Consider the following 24,313-nt stretch of genomic DNA (forward strand, 5'->3'; position numbering starts at 1 on the left):
ATCTGACAAAAGTTCACAGAACTCGCTGGCCAACCCCCACCCAAAAAAAAGAGGACCTCCCTTTCTTTTATTCTTTCTCTCTATCTTTCTTTTTATCTTTAAATCTTCAGCTGAAAATCCTTATGGACAGACTATAATAAACCCAAGAGGGCTCCAAAGGGAAGTCAACCTTCATAGAGAGAGAGAGAGAGAGAGAGAGAGAGAGGAAGGAGGGAAGGAAGGGATATAGAATTTAGACCAAGGCCAAGAACTGGGGCCTATGATGAGGTCATTCAGCGGTGAAAAGGGGAAGTTGACAGTAGGAAGGTTTTAAATACTTAATAAGAGGAAAACCTCGCAGTTGCACCATGAAACAATTGTTAGAGGGTGGGAAGTAAGATGGAAGGAAGAGAATATGAATGGAGATACAGGAAAAGAAATGACAGAGGTTGCAGCTAGAGGCCGAAGGGACGCTGCTTAGAACCTTGAGTAATGCCTACTAGTGGAGCAGATAAGCCATACAATCGTTCATTTGATGATACAGGCATAAAATGGCAGAAATACTCGATTGGGAGGTAGACTTTAAGAAAAAAGTGGTAGTCATCTGAAATTCCCTTAGGTGGCCATTTTCCAAGATGGCCGCCATATGACGATTATCGTGAAAAAATGCCAACATATTTTGTGTATAAATAGCCAAAGTTTAATCATTATTGGGATAAAATTAGAGGGTTCTTTGCCATAAAATTGTAGACTTTACCTGGGAGAACAGTCGCTGCCATTCAGGAATCCAGTTTGTCGGCCATTTTCCAAGATGGCTGCCAAATGTTTCTAATATGCAAAATAATCTAATTTTCTTGGTTTTCTACATATTGTCCATATAACTTGATTTCTATGAGTATTTATAGCCATTTGTTCATAGATAATTAAAATATAAGTGACAAATATACCAACTCATTGTTAACTGTGCCACATTTGAGAATTATGATTATGAGCATATTAGCGTCTATTCTCCTTCTATCATTGTTGAACGTCAGTGTTTTAGACTCCTCAAGATGCATGACAAGGGCAGCTACAGAGTGCACTACAGTCTAATCCTGTCTTTTTTACATGTTGCGGCTGTTGGATTGTGGTCTGTGTTGTCTAAAGCAGAAGATGTGAAAAGTCCTTTCCCAAAATAGGTGGACACACATCATCATCTTCCACATATAGCTTTTCTGCACTCTCACCTAACTGTCCTGTTATTTCCAACACTCCGTCATATGATATGCTAATTCAGTTCTCGTGAAGCTTGTCAATTAATTCTCTCTTTCTTGTTATGGTAAACACTTTCATCCCAACATATATAAGAATAGGTGTTTCACAGTTTTTTGCATGTTTGCGGGTTTTTGATCCTTCAGTATACTTGGAGTAGCAGTTGTATTGTAAACGTTGTGCAACAGCAACATCTGACAGTACAACACCATGGTCCAGATGGGACCTGATGTCAAAAACCATGCTCAGTGCTGCAAACAAAGTGTAGAAGTGCTCGCGAAAACAACCTTTCAAGTCCTTCTTGTAAATCTTGACTGAATTTTGTCTTATGAGCAAGCATTTCTCTCCGAATGGTATCTGCAACTTTAGCTAGATGAATAGCTTCACTGAACTTGCTAACATCAGACAGAATTGTGCCAATGTCTTTTCTGAATGCTAGAAAAACATCCGCCCTTTCCGATGGGCCTCAGACTCAGAGACTCTAGAGAGTAACTGCTCTTTTAACCTGGTGGTATTGGCGTCTAGGGAGTCTACACCTAGTTGTTGTAGCCGGCGCTTGTATAGGGAAGCTAGATCAGCAAGTCTGAATATTACAGGTGATGTTTCTGCATTAGTAACCTTGTTATCAATGATGTAGCTAACAAGTTCAGAAAAAGCCTCAGGATGTAGCTCTTTCCATTGATCGTGGCGATTCTCCTCTTGCTTTATCGCATTAAGATGTGCTCTCTCTGAGTTGTATTGTATAAGTCTGCCCAGCTTCGTGGTTGATACTTCAGTTCTTGAGTGCTGCTGTCTGCATAACGTAGGAACTTTGCATGGTTTACGGTCTTGGCACATGAACTGAGCTTTTCATTCATCTGCATTGTGATTGCTTGTCTTAAATTTGAAATTTCATCCTCTTCTTCACTCAAAAAATATTGTACCTTTAGAGGATCTGAGGTTCTTCATCTCTTTCCACAGTATTCTTCTGTGCCTGATGTACTGGGAGTCACTGTTCTCTTCTGTACTCTTTTCAATTTGGCTATTAAACAAAAGTCCGCAGCTGTTATGATATTTTGCTTTATTTCTTATTCATGTAGTTTATATGCCTTCTCCATCATCTAACCGTACTGGATCAAATGATTTTGGCATAGCAATAACAGCATGAAACAATGGTACATTCTTTGCAAGATTAACATATCCAGCAGAGTCCTGTTTCCTCTGAAATAAGATAAGAGGTGAAATTAGTGTTTCATCACTTTTGTCCTCTTGACAAAGACAGCATCTACTCCAGTCAGTTTGCATTTTTGGCTTGGCATCCATGATAAGATACTTTGAACTTAAGATGAGCTGGACGAGGGTTTATCCTTTTACCACCTTAATCACTTTCATGTATGCGATACAGTTAGGTTCGAGCCGTTGCCCTACACCTAACCCGATCGTTCACCGGGATACTAAACTTGCAGTTTAACTGATATTGAACCCCATGCTGAGGTTCACAGCAGTGTCCGTCACCAGTGTGCCCTGGTAATGAACGACATACACTCACTTGGCGCTACCTCCATAGTTTAATCTTAGTCATCCTTCTCTTATATGAATTGTCTTTACTTTGATACTGAGCTTCATCTGCCCAAAACAACTGGTTTTTTTATGCCAAAACCTTCCGCTTGCCTCATTGCTGTCTGCAGAATCCCCCCTACCTTGGGAACAACAGTGTTGACTTGACTGAAAGATCGGCTCTGTAGTTTGCAACCCTTTGGGACATTATAATAAAAGAGCATATCCTCTTTGCCTTCCCATCATTAGTAGCCTTTTTTAGTAGCAAAAGTCGGAAATACATGGACGGAGATCGGCGTTTTTATGGTTTATGGCTGTTTTTGGCATGCTAGCGGCCATATGAGAATTTTTGGTGGCTAGCACTGTTTTTTCAAAAAGTGACGTACATACCAAATTTCATGCTTGTATCATCAAATGAACGATTCTGGCCAAAAATCAAATTAAGCTGCTCCTATACCAGCACCGCGTGAGGCCTGAATGCATATTTGTCACAGGAAGAGAGAGAGAGAGAGAGAGAGAGAGAGAGAGAGAAGTTATAAGAAAAGATAATGAGAAAAAATAAATATGAGGTAATAGAAAATAAAACCGATTCACCTGAAATTCGGGAGACTTCATCAGCTGCGGAGAGCAGGGATGAATTTCCCCTCGCTTAGATATTGGGAAATCAGAAGATTCCACAATTACAACAGGCGAACTATTCCACAACTTAGCTGTAGCCAAGATAAAACTCCTACCAAACTGAGTAGTATTAAACGGTTTAATCTACTAATACTTTATTGTTAAGGTTACGTTCACCTTACGAGCGTGTACACACACACACACACACAGACACACACATACACACAAATGAATTCAGAATATGCCTGTTAAGGCTATCAGCTCATCATACGAGAAAATTTATCGCTGGACATTCCAACTACATAAAGTTGCTTCTTCAAAGTATAAACGGTGACCTTGAACTAGAAGAAACTTCAATTTGTTGTTGAAGGAAAATATCATTAACTGACTAGCTTATTCAATTTAATTGGCTTTCGGGCCTCAACAAGGCTAATTATTCTTACAAGAGTAGAGATTAACACAGCTTATCATCACTACCCTATCTTCATTACGTTGACCTTGACCTTGAACTAAGCCATGAGTCGTAAATGAATTTCACACCTGGCAGTTACAAAGTCGAGTGAATTTCTATCGTAACTGTATAAGTTATTTTACGTTGAGCCTCCAAAAATAGTTCTAAAAAATTTTATTTAAACGGAGCTGTGTAAGTTATTTTGTGTTTAACCTCCCAAAATACTTAAACAAATTTTTTATGGGTCAGATTATTTCCAAGGAAACTAATCGTCATCTCAGCTTATTTCTTTCAAAGGTTAATCATCAAAGATCGGTTAAATCAAGAAAACTTCTCCAAAGTTTCACCAAGATTCGTCCATCAGTTCTCGAGATATTCCGGTAACAGACACAGACGTAATAAGTTGTCCAACCTCTCGAATAAACTTCACAAATGGAAGAAAGACGAATAAATATAGATACCACATGGAAAACTAACGTTGTATACGATTTGAATCTCTGGGACCTGCAAAAATGATCTTTCCCTGTAACCGGCAGCGAGGTAAAGAAGGTCATGTCATCAGCTGATGAAAACTGAGTAGAAATCAAGGTCACTGTTATCGTGTTCGTAAAATGGTTTCGAAAGACTGATATCATTAAACACCAAAAACTGCTGTAATGTGGACTATAGATTCCCACTTATTTGATCTCAACATTCCCTATTTCGGAATCGGAATAAGAATATAAATTACTTACAGAGTCCAAGCGCCTGACCTATGATGAGGTCACTCGGCGCTGAAAGGGAAATTGAGAGCGAAAAGGTTTTTTAAAGGTTTAACAGGAGGAAACCTCACAGTTGCACTTTGAAGCAGTTCTTAGAAAGGGTTGAGGAAAGTAAGATGGAAGAAAGAGAATATGAACGAAGGTACAGTCAAAGGAATGAAAGGGGTTGCAGCTAGGGGCCGAAGGGACACTGCAAAGAACCTGTAAGTAATGCTTGCAGTGCACTGCGTGAGGTGCACTGATGGTACTATCACTCTACGTAGAATTCCTTAGTTCAAACTTACTGGAAAACAAAGAATATGAAATTTCCCTTTACAGTGATTTTATGTTATAGATAAACATCACTGTAAAAGCGCAAGTGAGGTAAGACTTCCCTTTAGACCTAACTTAAAGCCGTCTTTTTAATTTCTAACAACAATAAGTCTTAGTGGGTCCTGGGTATGCCATGGATTGGTATTTAGGACACATGCCCCAAGAACTCGGACAAGTGGGCCAGTAGGACTCACCTCTGGCTTGCAGAAGTTAACTCGAGAGTTGTTACAACCTGTAAAAAACCAAAGTCCATATACTGTATATGGTACTAACGCCACCATCGCAGAGAAGTGGGACGGCTAAGCTGTTTCTTATTTTGAGGAATAGGTCTAGATCTCGCTATAGCTTATAGTAGTTGTCATAATAGCTGGAGTAGCAATTAGAGAAGTAGTAATAGTAGTAGTAGTAGTAGTAGATAGTTCTACATTCTGAAGAGAATTGGGACATGGACGCTGCATTTTGGGCAACATCGACCTACTTAAACAACGCAGAAAACAAGCAACAGAAGACTTGCAAAGACCAAATAAACTACAAATACGCAAAGACAATAGAATGAAAATATATAAAAGGATATAGCAATAGCACAACGAAATGACTAACCGAAGAATAACAAATTTACGCAAAAAAACGAAAGAAAAGAACAATCATTTCGACGGTCGGCGGCGGCTTTTGGCCGCCATTATCGACGCCGGTGATCAATCGTAATGGTTCCCGATGGACGATTTCCTACTTTTGTTTGTTGCCGTGCCGGCCCCTTCAGACATCCCTCCTGATACGACTTATGTTCGTCCAGCTTTGGCGGGGCTGACTGATTGATTTGTGTCAAGCATGGCGTCACAACAACGAAGGTCACTGGCGGGATATTTAACCTAAGCTGTGAGTGGTTGCTGAAAACGTGCCATCCTAGCCCTATACAGATGGTTTCTCAGCAGTCTCTCTCTCTCTCTCTCTCTCTCTCTCTCTCTCTCTCTCTCTCTCTCTCTCTGTATTAAATCAAACGAAGATTAATCTTTATTCAGACTACTAGATGAGTAAAATCCAGTACATATATATCTATATATACGAGTATATAAATGAGTGTCTGCGTATTTGTTTTTCCACTATAGAAATCCGAACCGCTTGAGAGACCAAGACAAAATTTTGCACACGGCCTCTGTGTCACTCCAGAAAGGTTTTATCTCAAAATCAAACCCCTACCCCGTGACATACATACAAACACAGACAAAACAAATGAATTTTTCGTTTTTACGTCACCTTTTCCTTCAGTTTTCTGGGTTTATTCTCATTTTCACCTGACGTTTTCACCTTTTCTTCTGGTGTTGCCAAGTATGGCGATTGACCTACAACAATAAACCCTATAACATCAATTTGATCCAGAATTTACGTGAATTTCGATCATAATTTATGATAATAATTAATATAACTGTTTATTACCTTAATGAAATCCACATTGAAAACCTAAATCGATAATTTCAGCCAGCGGAAATCACCACCAAACTCACTCTCTCTCTCTCTCTCTCTCTCTCTCTCTCTCTCTCTCTCTCTCTCTCTCTCTCAAGAACATCACTCAAACACTTTGGAGTAAAATCTACATCTGTGTATGAGGTTTATTACTAAATTATTACCTAAGAAGAAGAACAACAATTTATGATGCAAAAGAGTGGAAGGCAGCGTCTGCATACAGGGGTTGTCATTTGGGGCTGGGGGTGAAATGCCCCCTCAAGACTCAACTTTGTAACCCCAAGACCCAAGTTGCCCCAAAAGCCTCAACTTAGCCCCCTCACCCCAAGCCCCAAGAAGTAACAGCATGTTTTCTTTTTGAATGTGCAATCATAAATATATAAAATTTCTCCAGAAAATAAGATATGTTTCTTGAACTTTTTGTCTGTCTACTAGCTACCAGTGATGATAAAACATATAGTAGTGGGAGTATATAATTTTTCTGAAAAATACCTTGCTCATGTGGCTTCAAAAACACATAAAATAGCTAAAAAAAAAAAAAACTCAGCTGATTAGGCTCGCTTCGCTGGCCAAACTGTCTTTGCCCCTCTCCCCAACAAAAATCTGAAATGACGCCTATGAAAACGAAAAACTTATAGTTGGGAGCTTAGGGACTGTGGACGGGGTGATCGTGCAGATTCATCTAAAAGCATCAAATTTGGCCAAGACATAGGTTATACTATACTATTTCGAATTCTAGAGTGCCAAGAAAATTGCCCACATTAACCCCCTTTTTTGGGGGGAAAACCCCCCTGCGGAAGGTATTTTTTCTATATTTTTCTTTTTTTGTCCAAAACGGAGCGTTGCATGTAAAATGTACACGAATAAAAAAAATTAAAATTAATTTTTGCACAAATTCTTCTTAATGAGTTATTCTTGTAAATATAATAGTTTCTGCGTAAATCACCCTGCAAATGGCGGCACATTTTGCCGTATATGAAAAAAATCGATTTCACGATTACTTTTCCTTCAGTAACTCAAGAATGACGCATTTCTATATGAATTACCATAGAGATGAAATTATAGGGCAAATATTTCTCTTTCATTAGGTATGTATTATTTCCTTTTACATATTAACGTTTCTGCATAAATATGCCGAGAAAAAAATTCGTTAATAGCTATTAAAAAAAATCATTGCATGATTAAACTTTTTTTTTCTTGCTTTCTAACAGGCCCTATGATGTTTCAGCACTCCAACCCTGTAATCACTCTGAGGCAGATTCGAGACTCTTGCTTCATCCGGCACATGCTGCAGAAAAAGGTCACAAGACAGCGTATGTGCGCACTGTTGACAGTGATGTGGTGGTTCTTTCCATACGACTCTTTACCACACTCGGTCTCTCACAGCTGTGGGTAAGTTTTGACAGCGGAAAGAAATATTGTGATATTCCCATACACGATATCTGTTCTCAGCTCGGAGCATGCAAGTCCCTGGCATTGCCACTATTTCATGCCATTACAGGATGTGACACAACATCACAGTTCCTTAGCTGTGGCAAAAAGACTGCATGGGCATCTTGGCAAAGTACACCTGGACTTACTAAAACACTGAAAGCCCTTAGCAAAGACCCCAAACTCTTCACCCTTGAGTCTCACCACATGCAAAACTTAGAAAGATTTGTGGTGCTAATGTACAGTAAGGGGTGTGGTTTAGCCAAGGTCACTGAAGCCAGGCACTTTTTACAACTGGCAGAACACTTGGGAATCTACCATCTACTCAGGCAGCACTGTTCCAACACATAAAGAGGGTATTGCTTCAGGCCAGCTTTTACTGGGATCAGGCCATTTCACAATCCCAAGAAATCCCAGACTTTAGTGAATAGGGCTGGCACAGAGATGACAGTGGCACCTGGCTGCCATACTGGACATCACTTGCAGATGTTGGCAATGCATATTCCATCCTCCTCCACTGTGGTTGTATAAAATCTTGTACTAGAAATTGCAAATGTACTAGAGCTGGAGTCCACTACACCAGACTATGCAAGTGTGAAGGTGGATGCATAAACAGTGACTGTAATGATGATGGTGATGTTTAAAATGATAATTCTAGTAACTTTTTTCTTTTAATGCTGATTTTTATTACACTGGAGAACTGTGGGAAAATTTTTAAGTTTGTATTATACCGATTTTTTTTTAACTGTGAAGGACTCTTCTAATGTCAAGGTTGATGCATGACAATGACTGATGTTAATGATAATGGTGATGTGTAATACTGCAGTTACTGTACATTATTTCTATATGTATATACATACACCCTATATATTTCAATATTGACTTTGAGTACACTAGAGAATTATGTGTTTAATTTATTTTGAGGCTTGCACTACACCTTTTTTTCACTCCACAAGACAACGTAACTGTGGAAGTTGATGCATATACAATGACTGTGATGATGATACTACTGTAATGTAAAAAATATCTAGCTCTTGCACATTGCCTTTGTCATATTTCATTGCTAATTTCTGTTATGCTGAGAAAATTGTGTGGCCAATTATTCTGAGGTTTCTACAAAACTGCACGGTTGCATTATTGGGGACTGTGCAAGTCTTAAGGTTGATGTATTTACTTTGACTGTGATGAATGATGATGATGATGATGATGATGATGATGATGATATGGGAAATTGTAGTTCTCTAACACTCTTTATCTCAAAATATATTTTTTTTACTCTGGAAAATTGTGATTACTAAATTTTACCTTGCAGTTTTGTATTATGTAACAATTTTTACACCTTTACTGGATTTTTTTTATTCATAACAAGAAAATTAATGATTATTGGCAGACAGACACACTATGGCTATGGAAACAACCCCCCTCCAATAACTCCTGGTGCTGTGCCCAAGAATAATAAATAAAATAAATAACCCTTCAATAACTATTGAAAGTTTTATTTCTCGATAAAAATACCGTAGAGATGAATTTGTTGGCTGAAAATTCTTATTTCATGATGGTCTAGTCCACACATGTGCCAAATGCACAACACGTTTTCTATTGCAAACAGCAATATATATATATATATATATATATATATATATATATATATATATATATATATATATATATATATATATATATAAAAAAGAAATATTACCTACAATTTCATCTCTATGGTAATTTATCCAGAAATGCATCATTCTTGAGTTATTGAGGCAAAAGTAATCGTGAAATCGATTTTTTTCATTTACAGCAATATATGCCTCCACTTGCGGGGTGATTTACGCAGAAACTATTATATTTACAAGAATAACATAAAGAAGACTTTGTGTAGAATTTAATTTCCATTTTTTATGATCATGTACATTTTCACACACAATGCATAGTTTTGGAGAAAAAATGAAAAATATAGAAAAAATACCCTCCTCAAGGGGGTTTTTCCCCCCAAAAAAGGGGGTTAATGTGGGCAATTTTCTTGGCACTCTCTAGAATTCGAAATAATATAGTATAACCTACTTCTGGGCCAAATTTAATGCTTTTTGATGAATCTGCACGATCAAGTCCCTAAGCTCCCCGACTAACACGCGACATCTGGCAACCACTTCATCGTGTGAAAAGCAATAATCACAAGTCATTTGCCCAACCCATTCATTCATACTGTTGAAGACGTTATATGGTATAATAAGTAAATAAACACAGTCCCTTTTTGCGTACGGTGTTAAAATGGTCCCACACACAATCCTATGTCATTTATTACATGATCACCAACATCATGTAGGAAGAACAACATGCTGTTGGCTGTGGTGGAGTAATCGAAATATCACCTTGGACCCTCAGTGGTTGAAGGTTGGAACTAATTATTGTGCGAGCTGGCAAAACACTTTACAGCATGCGGAAGATAAGTTTCTCTTTACGTTGCTTGGTACTGATTACCTGGAGAATAATGACTGAAAATTCTAGATTAAAACTTAACAGGAATGTAGATCATTACATTTGGAAATCTTTTCCGAAAGGCACTTGGAGGGTAAATGTATTAGATGCAAATAGGGGTTAAATTAAAAATGTCAACTACTGCACTTTGAGTAACTCGAAGTGCTCACAGCTTACACAACACGTCAATTCATACCTTTTGCTGATGTAATCATAAACAGTAAAGAATAGTATTCCCATCATTTAGGAAAATAAAATTATTGTTTATGGTTATATATTAGAATGATATATATATTAATTTCTATCTTTTATCAACGCTTATTTATCCAAAACAATAAATAACCGATTACCTACCATTCCTCCAAGAAGGGAAAGATTTTGTTTGATTCATGTTTACGTTATTGTACGAATTGACCAAGTTTATAGATGCCAAATGTGTAAATTTATACACAATTATTAAGGAATTTGATGTCATTGTAAAGATAATGACAATTTATTTTGTTGTGTTAAAAATGTCCCTAAAACCAATATAAAAATATGTATCACGATTTGAAGTTAGCCATATAGGAAAGTGTTTTGCCACTTTTTTTTTAATATGATGAGTGGGTGGAAGGCTAACTGTTGCAGTAATTCACTTAATAGGAAAGAAGTAAAAAGGCATAACAGAGTATTGACTAAATATTTCTTATTAAAAAAAAGGCGTCTATTCTCATACAATATTAATGAATGAGTTTAAATTAGAACTGAGGGATTGGTTCAGTTTTTTATGGATTGGACAGTGAAGTTTACTTTCATTATAGCAACACATATCATAAAAAGACATCATTGATATTGATGATAACCTGTCAACACGTGCAATTACCTGTCAGTCAGTCTGAAGATATTCAGGTAATACCATCAGTTTATTCGTTCTAGTGAGTGGATTGTCTCTGCCCACAAACTGTTGTCTACACATAAGTTTTAACGGCAGTTTCGTTGAACTGACAGAAGAAATTACCAGTAAACTTGATCGTGAATACACAGCCTTAGGTTGTTGAATTCTATAATACTGAATGGGTGTGGTGGGAGAGAGAGAAAGAGATTGAGAGGAGAAGGAGAGAGAGAAGAGGGGGTGTTAGGGGAGAAAGCAGGGAGACAGAGAGAAAGTTTATCGAATGTCATTCAGAGTTTTTCCAGGCAGTGCCAGGTTGGTCAATAGTATTATATATATATATATATATATATATATATATATATATATATATATATATATATATATATATATATATATATATATATATATATATAGTAAAGAATAGTATTCCTATCATTTAGGAGAATAAATGATACTTTGATAACTATGATATGGTTACCATAGCAATAAAATATATGAATTGTTACCTTTACTTCGATTTTACATGTTTGTCGAATGAACGACTATGTTTTTGATCTGTGCATCAGTGCTATTATTATTATTATTATTATTATTATTATTATTATTATTATTATTATTATTATTATTATTATTATTATTATTATTATTATTCAGAAGATGAACCCTATTCGTATGGAACAAGCCCACCACAGGGGCCATTGACTTGAAATTCAAGCTTCCAAGAATATGCTGTTCGTAATAGGAAATAAATTAACAAATTAATAAATAAACAGATAAAAATGTAAGTAAATTATAAAAATACAAGGACTACTCTGAAAAAATAAATATAAATAAATGCGTACTATCGATACACACATTTGTTCATACTACCAATATACCAGACTGAGCTAGAACACGCACACACTCACGAACACAAACGTCTTCTTCATACCCTATTCTGTCAAGAGGTCTCATTCTTCCAGTACAGTATCCCTATCTTTCTCTGACTAACCCAAAAGCTGCCTATCTCCTCTGGCAGTCCGCAAATCTTGACGATAAATCGTCAAGTGCTTTGACACCGTCACTCATGGCTTGATAGCAGTCTAATACCTCGGTTTCACATAAATGTTCTAATCGTCGTCAGTTCTCGTTCGTTGCTTGTTCGCTGCTACCGAAAACGAGAGCAGTGTTTAGATATGACATATTTTATGACTTTAACATTGAAGGGGGATGGATATTCACTGTTTAAATAGACTAAAATAACTGGACTTCAGGAGACTTACTCATGGACTGAGATCCCAGGAGGTGATCTAGTCCCAACGAAGTTTCCCATCGCTAGACCGAACCTCGAGACCAATCCTAATTTGCAAAGCCTTTTGGGTCTCTGCAAGTGTGACCAGTCAATTTAACAAAGGATAAACAAAGGAATAACTTAGATTTCCTGACCTACTGACCAGTGAAATTAACAAGAGCTTTAATACATCATAAACAAAGGATTGACATAGATTTTGTGAGCTACAGGCTATGATAAGATACTGAGATTCCTTTGGTTAAAAAATAGAGGGAATCGTTGTAACCTGTAGTATATACGATCGTAGATTCTAAAATCATCGGCTTGATCATTAACTTAATGAATATGCAAAGGTCTCCTGTGTCGGCCAAACTTATAAAATACCAAATCTGAATTTACCAGGTTAGGTGTCCTGAGTATGTTAATATCACACCCCCCTCCCCTTCTAAGCACACACACACACACACACACACACACACACACACAACCCCCGCATACATATACATAATAACTGCAATCAACAGCAAGTATTTGATCTACAAAAAGGTTTTGCTGAACATCTAAGGATAAATATATTGTAAATAAGCCTCAGGAACTAACTGAACGTTCTTTGTACGTTACGCCTAGACAAAAATCTTTGTTCTTTGCAGGTGGTGGTAACTCTCCCTGTTCATGGTTTCTCTTAAACAAAGAAGTAAGCGCCCTCATTTTCTGGACGAGAAATACGAAACAATGGAATACTGTCTGTCTCTGGTATGACAAATGCGAGGACAATGCGTGATATCATTAAATAAGAAACGATAATTTTCCAGCCAATGCGACGCCGTTGTTTGTGGCGAAACCTCTAGCACTCGTGCAATGACGAGTATAACATTAGTAAAGTTATGCACAGGGCGTGAATATCGAATGTATTAACATCCTCAAATTGTATAATTACAGAGATATTAGGAAATTAAAGGTCTCATAGCAGGGCCCACAAGACAAAGCATCTGGAACAAAGAGTATTGTTGATACTTTGCCGAGTGTGATACGGTCCCCTGAAGGGAAAAGATATACAGATGTAAGGTAGGTGTAGGTCACTGAAGGCTCTCAAGGGCGCCCTATCTATCCAGCAGCCTCTACAGGATGGAACTCTTCAGGAGGAATCTTTTGACAGTTTAACTTTCTATCCATTTTACAGCTAGGTAATAGAAATGGAATGGAATTTAAAATTTAGGACAAGGCCAAGCGCCTAGTACTTATGACGAGGTCACTCAGCGCTGAAAGGGAAATTGAGAGTAAGAAGGTTTCAAAGGCAGAGCAGGAGGAAAACCTCGCAGTTGCATTATAAAACAATTGTTAGCAAAGGGTGGAAAGTAAGATGGAAGAAAGAGAATATGAACGGAGATACAGCAAAAGGAATAAAAGGGGTTGCAGATAGGGGCCGAAGGGACGCAGCAAAAAACCCTAGTAATGCCTACATCGTACCCCGTGAGATGCACTGAAAGCACTATCCCCCTACGGGGAGTTAGGTTTATAAGGACATATTCTCTTTTGTTCACAATCGTTTTCTTTAGTTATTCTGCGCCAGGATCATGAAATGACTAAAGCTTTTTAATCCAGTTTAACTGACGCTTTCATACATCGTAGACCAGAAAAAATGAACCTAGATTCTGTGACCTACTGACAGTGATAACAGCAATGACATTCCCTTCATTAAACAAGAGAGAATCGTTGCCACCGACATTGCAAAACAGCTTCTAGATTTGTCGTAGATAAGACACCTGATATCTTCTAAGTAAAAAGATAAGTCTTCCATTTTGACAGGACTGACAAAACCAGATTCACAAGATAAACTCTCCATTACATAATATTAAGATAATTTTTTTTAAGTAATCGAAGGAAGGAATGCCTTCTGAAGAGGTCCTTGACGTTTCTGATTACCAGTTATGTAACAATAACAAGAGAGAGCCCCCGTAAGGGGATAGTGCCGTCAGTGGACCTCCTGCGGTGCACTGTAGGCATTACTTAAGGTTCTTTGCATCGTCCCTTCGGCCCCTAGCTGCAACCCCGTTCATTCCCTTCATTGTACCTCCGTTCATATTCTCTTTCTCCCATTTTACTTTCCGCCCTCTCCTAACAACTGATTCACAGTGCAACTGCGAGGTTTTCTTCCTGTTACACCTTTTAAACCTTCTTTACTGTCAGTTTCACTTTCAGCGCTGAACGACCTCATCATAGGTCCCAGCGCTTGCTTGGCCTTTGGCTAAATCCTATATTCTATCTATCTATCAGTAACGAGAGAGTCTTCCAAGTCAAGAGATCACAAGGAGGCCTGTGACACCCAAAGAGTAAGAATGGGTTGAAAAGAAAGTTTACTAGAATATTTAGTTTGTAAATTTTCATATTTTCATCTGAGCGATGTGTGTCAGGCTGGGAGGTCACCCCAGCGTGGTTCCTCAGCATAAATGACACGTCTGCATAAACAGTGGGTGGCTATTCCTTAACATGCAATGGATGAAGCATACGTTTAGATGAGAGAGCAGTTATCTATGAGTTTCATCTTGGCTACAACTAAAAGATGGTAGAATTGTTTGCCAAGTACAGTTGTGGAATTTTCTGATCTCCAAATGTTTCAGCGCGGAACAAATTCATCCCTGCTCTCCGCTGCTGCTGACGCCTCCTGAATTTCAGGTGTATCGGTTTGATTTTTTTATTCCCTCATATTTATTTATTCATTTATTTATCACCTTTTCCTATAACCTCTCTCTCTCTCTCTCTCTCTCTCTCTCTCTCTCTCTCTCTCTCTGCAGACCGGTTTCCCTTCGGAACCCTCTTAGGTTTAGAATAGAATAGAATATAAAATTTAGGCCGAAGGCCAAGCGCTGAGACCTATGATGTCATTCAGCGCTGAAAGGGAAATTGAGAGAAAAGGTTTTAAAGGTGCAACAGGGGGAAAACCTCGCAGTTGCACTAAGAAACAATTGTTAGGAGAGGGTTGAGGAAAGTAAGATGGAAGAAAGAGAATATGAACGGAAGTACATTAAAAGGAATGAAAAGGTTTGCAGCTAGGGACCGAAGGGACGCCGCAGAGAACCTTAAGCTACAAAGAACCTTAATGCTTCAGTGCACCGCGTGAGGTAAATGAGATAACGCTGTTGTTCAGCTGTAGCTTTATTATTTTTATTATATTTAGCAGATGAAACCCATTCATACGGAACAAGTCCACAGAGGCCATTCACTTGAAATTCAAGCTTCCAAAGAATGTTATGGGGTCATTAGGAAGAAGTAAGAGGAAGTAAAGGGAAATACAGAAAGAACAGAGCCCATTTATTAAAAAGAAAAAAAATTAATAAATAGATAAATAGATAAGAATGTATTAAAATGCAAGAAGAATAGTATTAGGGTAGTAATGCATTGCACCTTCGCTTGAACTTCTGAATTTCCAATTGCACGACATCCGCTGGGAGGCAGTTCCAAAGTCCAACGGTGTGAGGAATAAAGGGCCTCTAGAACTGAGAAGTTCGGCAGCGAGGCACATTTACTGCATACTGGTGCGGCTGTTCAGCAAATCTGGTTGCTCTCGGCAGGAAAAGGGGATCAGGGATCAATTGTGAATGTGAAAGATCGCTGTTGAAATACATCTTATGAAAAAGTGATAAACAAGAGACCAGCTGTTGATGGCCCAAGTCATAACTGCTACTACTAGGAAATAGAAACCTACCACCACGAACCACTCAATCTAAAAGAGATAAATCTCTGGCAGAAGCAGACATCCACACCGAAGAACAGAATTCCAGTAAAGGAAATACAAATGACCTAAAACAGGTTGCATTCATTTCATCACTGTTATAAATATAAGAGGCCTTACGAACAATACCTAACTTTCGTGCGGTGTTTGCTGAAACTTTCATTAGATGCATGTTTCTCAAAAGTTAGACGTGAGTCAAAAGTCACAACTAGAATAGTTGAGCTTCAGACTCATTAAGCAAAGTTCCATCTACCTGAAGGGGCAGATGGAGGTGGGAAATCTATAAGAGATCAGCTAGTCAATGGTGATTTCGTTTTACTGGAGTTCAGCCTCAAACCCCACCGACTACACCATCCCTGATCCGGTCCATGTCCCGATTGAGGCTGAGGGCAGCTTCATTTCTCATAAGTGGAGGCTTTACTACACCCGCAAGTGTTACACCATCGGCATACTGCACAATCTTGTTTTCCAGGCCACAACCATATCATTTGTATACACTAAAAATGGCAGTGGACCGAGAACACTGGCCTGTGGAACCCCAGACACAATAGGTCTTGGCACACTAAAGATCCCGTCCACAGCAACTCGCTGCTGCCTACCTGTAAGAGAATCTTGAAGTAATCCTAAAACACATCGACCCACTCCAAGATTCTGAAGCTTATAAATAAATGCCTTGTGATTTACTAAATCAAAAGCAGCACTAAAATCTATTTGAATTACTTTGCACTCAAAACCCTTATCAAGGTCCCCTTGCAAAGGACATGTCAGTTCTAAAAGAGCATCGCAGGTACCTAACTGCTTCCTATATGCATATTGGCTATTAGCTAACAATCCTTTAAGTTCCACATACTTATATAGTGGCTTAAAAATAAGTTTTTCAGCAACTTTGGAGAGCACAGGGAGAATAGAAATTGGTCCGTAGTTACTGCAGTCTGCAGATAGGCTATGCCACTCTTTGGAACAGGCACTGTATTACTAAGTTTGCGCTCATCCGCAAAGATACTACTTCGACATAAAAATCTATAGAATCTAATAATCTTGGGAGACAACATAATAGAAACTTTTTTAAAAAACAAAGGGAAGAAACCATCAGGATCTTCTTCACCCCAGCTATCAAGATTATCCAGAATTTTCTCAACATCCCTGGAGCGAAATGTAAATTTTGTAAGAATAGGTTCAGGGTGACAAGTACCAGGGAGAGGGACATCCTCAGCTGATTGCTTAGATTCAAAAGCTCGATGAAGCAGTTCAGCCTTGTTCCTAGGGCCAGTAACCAATCTACCATCATATGTTAGTAGTGGTGGGATGGAAGAAGAGCCTAACCCAAAGACAGATGATGCCAATTTGGTCCACCACGGATGAGGCTCAGCAATTCCTTCAAGTTTCCTCTTCAAGGAATCATTGTAATTTCTCTCGGCTGTATGGTAAGTTCTATTCGCAGCTCGGCGAGACTCAATAAAAATGGTGTAATTTTCATTTGAACGATTTTGTCTCCATGCGTTGAATTTGGTCTGTTTGTCATGGTAGGATCGTCTACATGTATCATCAAACCATGACTAGTCATTTGCCATAAATTTGATGCCATCAGCATTTAACTTTTTCTTGGGATCAGGATCTAACATAGCATCTGAAATATTAAGTGTCTGACAAGCTTCAATAATACGACCCCTCTTGGCTCTGAATTTCAGCCAGACCGTTTTTCCAGTGGTGGAATTAGGAATATACTGATTGACAGATATGTCCATCTCAATGGCGCAATGATCAGAAGCGTCTATATATTCACAGACCTTGGACTTCACAATAGCTGGAACATCTACGAATATAAGGTCAAATCTATTACCAGAAATTAATGTGCGTGGGTTCCTCAATTAAAACACAAATCTTTCCACTGTGTCACCAAAAGTGACTTAGGCCAAAGAAATCAATCTTAACCTTCTGCGATATTCTGACAAAAACAAACAGAAATCCGCAAAGGAAAATGTGTCGCAAAATGGCGTCAATCAACGCATGGTAATTTTAGTTTTAATTTTCTTCGCAGTCTAATATACTTCCGGTATTTACAGTCTTCATGTTTTCACGTTCATGCAGGCTGTTGTTTTAGAGGATAAAGTAACAGGATCTTGGCGTTAATACAACTTACTTAGTATTCATTTGTACATGTATATGTGTATGTATATACACATACACTTACACATATGTATATACTGTATATATTATATATATACACATATACATGTACCTATATGTATATATATATATATATATATATATATATATATATATATATATATATATATATATACCTCAACACACACACATACACACACACACACACACACACACATATATATATATATATATATATATATATATATATATATATATATATATATATATATATATATATATATATATATCCCTATAAGCTCGTGAAACAGCACACACAAAACACACAACTGTTTGCCAACGCCCATTCCTTAACAAGCACACAAGCAAAAAAGTTACCTCTTAACTTTCTAACAACAGCAACAAAGCCGAACAAGAACAAGAACAGCAACAACAACAACTACAGCTGTTGTGTACTCACAGACGTGGCAGAGACGACCGGGAGAGGCAGCAGAAGAAGTGGTAAAACCACGAGCACCAAGGACCTCCAGTAGGGGGCGATGTGAGATTGAAAGCAACCGCCTTTTGGCGCCATGTCTGGAAAAAAAATATAAGTAAGGATATAAAAACAGTTAAAGGAAATAACAAATGAATTCGTTACGCGCGCGCGCACATGCATGCACACACATACACAAACACACACGTATATATATATATATATATATAATATATATATATATATATATATATGTGTGTGTGTGTGTGTGTGTGTGTGTGTGTGTGTGTGTGTGTGTGTGTGTATGTTTTCAGTAAACCCAGTTTTGAATCCGAGGCAAGCGCGAACGATATGTTCACGTTTCTTTAAAACGATCTATGCACTTCTTCACCTAAGCAGTGAATAAGATTGCTGACGGTTAGTCGATTGTAGTAGACTGCACCCAGGATATAAAAAGGCGTAGGGCTGGCAACCTCACCCCCCTCCCACAAGAAAATAGTAGAAACTGAAAAGAGTAATTCTTTTTCGTACAAACAGCAATGACTGTCATATTGGTTTTTTTTCCTATTCCTTGTGGTCAAAATGTCATAGGCTGTACTGTGAAACACAGAACGGCGAGCCAGAGAATATATAAATATATATATCTTATGTATATATAAACAGATAAATAAATAAATAAAGAAATAAATAAAGAGATAAATAAATAGAGATAAATAAATAAATAAATAAATAAATAAACAAAACTATAAAGCAATAAATGGAAGTAAAGTCAAAGGCTGTTAAAACCATAATGTTCTATAAAGTAACCCAAATTAATTCACAACAACGCCTCCGCTCGGCCCGTTCTATTGAACAAGCCTCTTTTCCTATTGCGTAATCTCTCGCGTACTCCCCCTTGCCGTAAGCACACTATTCTATAGCCTCCTCTCTATTCTTTAGTTCCTATTTACAAAGACATTCTGAGGATGTCGTGCGACTGGAACTTCGAACGTTCCAGCGATGATACAAAGCATTACTACCCTAAAACAATTCTCCTTGTGTTTTAATAATTTACTTACATTTTTATCTATTTGTTTATTAATTTGTTAATGTATTTATTTCTTTTCTAATAACTGATCTGTTCTTCTTTCTGTATATACTATTATTACCTTCTGTTACTTCTTTCAACTGAACATGATAATACTCTTTGGAAACTTGAATTTCAAGTCAGTGGCCCCTGTGGTGGATTTGTTCCATATGAATAGGGTTCATCTGAATAATAATAATAATAATAATAATAATAATAATAATAATAATAATAATAATAATAATAATTTTATTCCCATGGTCATGTGTCAGATATTTTTACGAATAGACTCGTACTAGATAGATTCTTGAGTTATCGTAACAGAACCAAGTCATCATGCGCATAATATCGTTTCTTTATTGCAAATGGACGGCAAAGTAATGTCATAATTATTTTTGTTATAAAAAAACTCTAAATTCTAACCTCAGTAGGCGTGTGTTTTTCATTACGTATTTTCCTAACTAAATTGTTTTTGTGAATAAGTAAAAATAAGTCAGTTTCAAAGAAAATAAATATAGATTAAAATGCTTAGAGCAATGCACCGTTTTCTATATAATTAAAACAAAACTAGACCTCTTCTTTTGCGAGTTAAGGTCATGAAACGTAAAAATGAAAACATTTCTCGTGTGAATAAACATTCCATAAGCTGTAGAAACGTAAAAATGAAAATATTTCTCGTGTGACTAAACATTCCACAAGCTGTAGAAGTACAGGACTACAGGTTAGTTTCTGCTTCCCTCTGCAATACACGAACACATAACCACCGTCATAATTGTTCCGACCTTGGACAGATTCCTGGTACCTGACTCCTCCAGTGCTCTCCATTTTAAAGTCCTGATTCGTCAAACAATGCTTGGTTTTTACGTTTAATCGTCCTTGGTTTTACATTTGACTTTAACTCCTGTCAACGCTCGAGAGCGCTTATTGTATCAGTGTTTTTCAGATTACGAATCTATTCTCTGTAATGTCTAAAAGTGAGTCTATGATTAAAATCCACTTAACCCTCTACACCCCGCACCTGGCGTTTTTCTGCTTGAATATCTCTTTGTGCTGTCCAGAGGTGAGTCTACAATTAAAATCCACTCCAATTTCTACACCCCCCACCTAGCATTTTCCATATTGTGAATCTACTATTCATTTTACTGTCCGAAAGTGAGTCTAAGATTAAAATTCACTTCACTTTCTTCACACCCCCCCCCCACACGACGTTTTTCAGATTATGGGTCTATTCTTTGTGCTGTCCGAAAGTGAGTCTAAGATTAAAACCCATTTCACTTTCTGCATCCACCAACTGGCGTTTTTCAAGATTACAAGTCTATTCTTTGTACTGTCAAAAAGTGGGTTTCTAAGATTAAAACCTACTTCACTTTCTACATCACCTCAACTAGCGTTTTCCATTTTGTGAATATATTCTTTGTACTGTTCAAAAGAGAGTCTATGATTAAAACCATCTTCAAATTTCACTCGTTACAGATACAGCGTCTCTCCTGCTGGCTGAGGAACAGCCTATAAGAGATATAATGGTATCCCATGAGCATGAGCCGGTCACCCACTTTGTATGACTACAGGCTACAACTGCTTTAGATTAGGGTCACTTGATGTCTATCGTGTAGGTCTACACGACAGATTTAAAACCCGTAGACAACACAAAATAAATTATTGTGTATGTCTAAATGATAGGCTTGCAACCACCCCCCCCCAAAAAAAAAAACATGAAATGAGTTATTGTGTAGTCTATACAATAGTCTTATAACTCGCAGAAAAACATAAAATGAGTTACCGTGTAGGTCTGCACGATAGGCTTAAAACCCGTGGACAACGTAAAATGAATTATCGTGTAGGTCTACACAAAAGGCTAGCAACCCTAAAAACATAAAATCAGTAGTCATGTAGGTCTACACGACAGGCTTAAAACCCGTAGACACCACAGATAGATTATCATGCAGGTCTAAACGCTATGGCAACCCTACAAACATAAAATGAGTTATCGATAGGCTTAAAACTCGCAAACATAAAAATGAGGGCTACACGACAGGCTTAAAAAACCCGTAGGCAACATACTATTATCATGCAGGTCTACACGAAAACTTAAAACCCATTGAAAACATAATATCAGTTACCGTGTACGGTAGGTCTACACGACAGACTTAAAACCAGTAAAAAACATAAAATGAACAGTTGTGTCGGTCGACACGATATGTAGTTTGATATTCATTTTGAGATTCCTAAATGCCATACGAATCAGTAGGCCTACATGAAAATTGTTCAAATTATTTGTTCAATGGAAAAATTGGAAAACTAAAAATCCTCATACCTATGGTTATGTGTAAAAAAATACCCCAATTACGGCATCTTTTAATCTCAAGTGGAGGGGTCTTGAGTACTATCATCATCTCTTCTTCTGCTACCCTTCAAGTGATAAGTAGGAACTGTTATGTAACAGTGGAACTACCTTTTTAAATCAAGGTCAGTTATGGAACAATTCCTTCCTTATAAAAATGCTACGTTACCTAAGAACGGCGTCGGTGACCCTGGTAGTTGTGACGCCAGATAACTCTCAATTAATCAATCAATCAATCTATACCTAAGAAGTAATACACGCACATAGATTATATATATATATATATATATATATATATATATATATATATATATATATATATATATATATATATATATATATATATACTGTACATACATACATACATACATACATACATACATACATACATACATACATACATAAATTAAAATTAATGAATCTATTTCTTGACTGCTTTCTTCAAACTTTCTGGAGCCGTTCTCTACTTGAGTCTGATATCCAGTAATATATAATATTTAATTTTATTAATTTATTCATGAAATAATAAAGTTGGAATGCAAGAGATCGAGTTATAAAATGACAACTTGTATAATTCCCATGTTTTACCTATAAAACACTGACAGTCCCATTCCCTATAAATGAAAGAACCAGAGAAACTCTCTGCTTATAGTCTAAGAGTCCTTCTCTAGGCCTACCCCACCTGGAGCAAATTCCCCGCTTTTTGGAAGTTACTTTAAATAGCTCCTTACCTTCAAATAGGAAGACCGGTTTAAACAGACAACCAAACACCAAAAATCGGAGAGCGGTCCTGTACGAAATGACCTTCTCAGCACCGAAATGGACTTGCGCCTTTTGTGATCTGCGACTCTTTAAAAGCAAATTGCTGCCCTCAGGCTTGTACAGTCGCAGACTGAAAAGACTATTACTGTTTTACTCCCGAGGTAAAATTTCGATACGATAAGGCTGGAGGCGTGAGGATCGTTTAATCCCACCCAACTTTATCTTATCGATTTTAAAACGGACTCGCTTCTAAACTCTTGTTTTTTTTCATTATGTAAATAGATCCATTGATTACGAAGCTAAACCGACCGGCCATTAGGTCATGACGTGTTGCCCGCTAGTTCGTACTGCTTTTAAAACTTACGCTGGTGTCTTGACACACTTTATTCTGAACCTTACCAGTACTGCTGCCACAAAGTTCAAGACATTTTACCGAGATAGATTCGTTGTTGTAGCTTAAATGGGCCTTATTGGTTAATGGATAGATAATCATATACCGTTAGAAAGCTAATCACATCATCGGTCTAATTGAGTAGTGGTAGGCTACTAGTACTTTAGCTGGTGATTATCTTTTTAGAAAAGTTAAGTTTTTTGTACTCTTAATTGTGACCAGATAGTTGATGTCAGTCTCAAGTATTGCAGAAATTGAAAGTATTTTGTTGAATTATCATTGAAAGGTTCCCTATAGGCCTATGCCGTTGGTGACTAACAAGGGAGGAATCTTCGAATAGTATAATACGTAACAGTGAATCTTTAGGTGGATGAACATTTAAAAAAAACCACTATTATTTAGATATAACTCAGCCTCACACCCTAATCGTAATTAATTATCCACTCCAAATCAATCAAGACTGACAGTTACTTCAATCCGCATTTTGGGATAAGCGTGAATAGTGCTTTGTTGTACATTTTGTTTAAAAAAAATGCAGCCTTATTCTGCAGCTTGTTCCTTATTTGTTCTAACTTGCAAAAACTTGTTATTCCTTCTCTCCAATAAATCCTCCGACCTTCCCCTCTGTTATTTGGTTTAACACCATTATTGCTCTGGGCACTGGGCGATGTGTCAGGAAGTTAATTCACCCAGTTCATCATGCTAGACGTGACGCAACTCTGAAAGTCCATTTTCCTATAGTTTAGACTTTAGACCAAAGCTTCTCAACCTGAGGTTCTTTGATACAGATTATACAGGGACGATTTCATGCCTAAGGGAAATATATATTTCATTCCGCTACTAACGAGAGAGAGAGAGAGAGAGAGAGAGAGAGAGAGAGAGAGAGAGAGAGAGAGAGAGAGAGAGAGAGAGAGAGAGTATGGTGGTTTCATTAAATACAACGCCTGACCTTGTGAAATAGGCCTAGGTATTTGTGTAAAACGCACACTGGAATTTCTCTGTACC

The 24,313-nt window shown here is 37.5% G+C and overlaps 1 protein-coding gene across 6 annotated transcripts in view; it reads right to left on the reverse strand.

Moving 5' to 3' along the window:
• LOC136833410 (Na(+)/citrate cotransporter-like) overlaps window positions 1-23,063 on the reverse strand; it is a 92,011-nt gene extending 68,948 nt beyond the window's left edge. For 2 of the 6 annotated variants that reach the window (XM_067095540.1, XM_067095526.1), the window contains exons 1-2: window positions 22,887-23,021; window positions 18,734-18,849 (exon numbers count right to left, since the gene is read on the reverse strand). In XM_067095540.1, the coding sequence (XP_066951641.1) occupies window positions 18,734-18,847 (114 nt within the window). In that variant the 5' untranslated portion in view covers window positions 18,848-18,849; window positions 22,887-23,021. Of the gene's footprint in view, window positions 1-18,733; window positions 18,850-22,886 lie in introns of all 6 variants that reach the window. The other 4 variants (XM_067095539.1, XM_067095535.1, XM_067095521.1 and 1 more) reach the window with 4 other exon arrangements.
• Window positions 23,064-24,313: the final 1,250 nt, after the last annotated feature.

This window comes from Macrobrachium rosenbergii, chromosome 51 (genome assembly GCF_040412425.1).
Source record: "Macrobrachium rosenbergii isolate ZJJX-2024 chromosome 51, ASM4041242v1, whole genome shotgun sequence".
Classification (NCBI taxonomy): Eukaryota; Metazoa; Arthropoda; class Malacostraca; order Decapoda; family Palaemonidae; genus Macrobrachium; species Macrobrachium rosenbergii.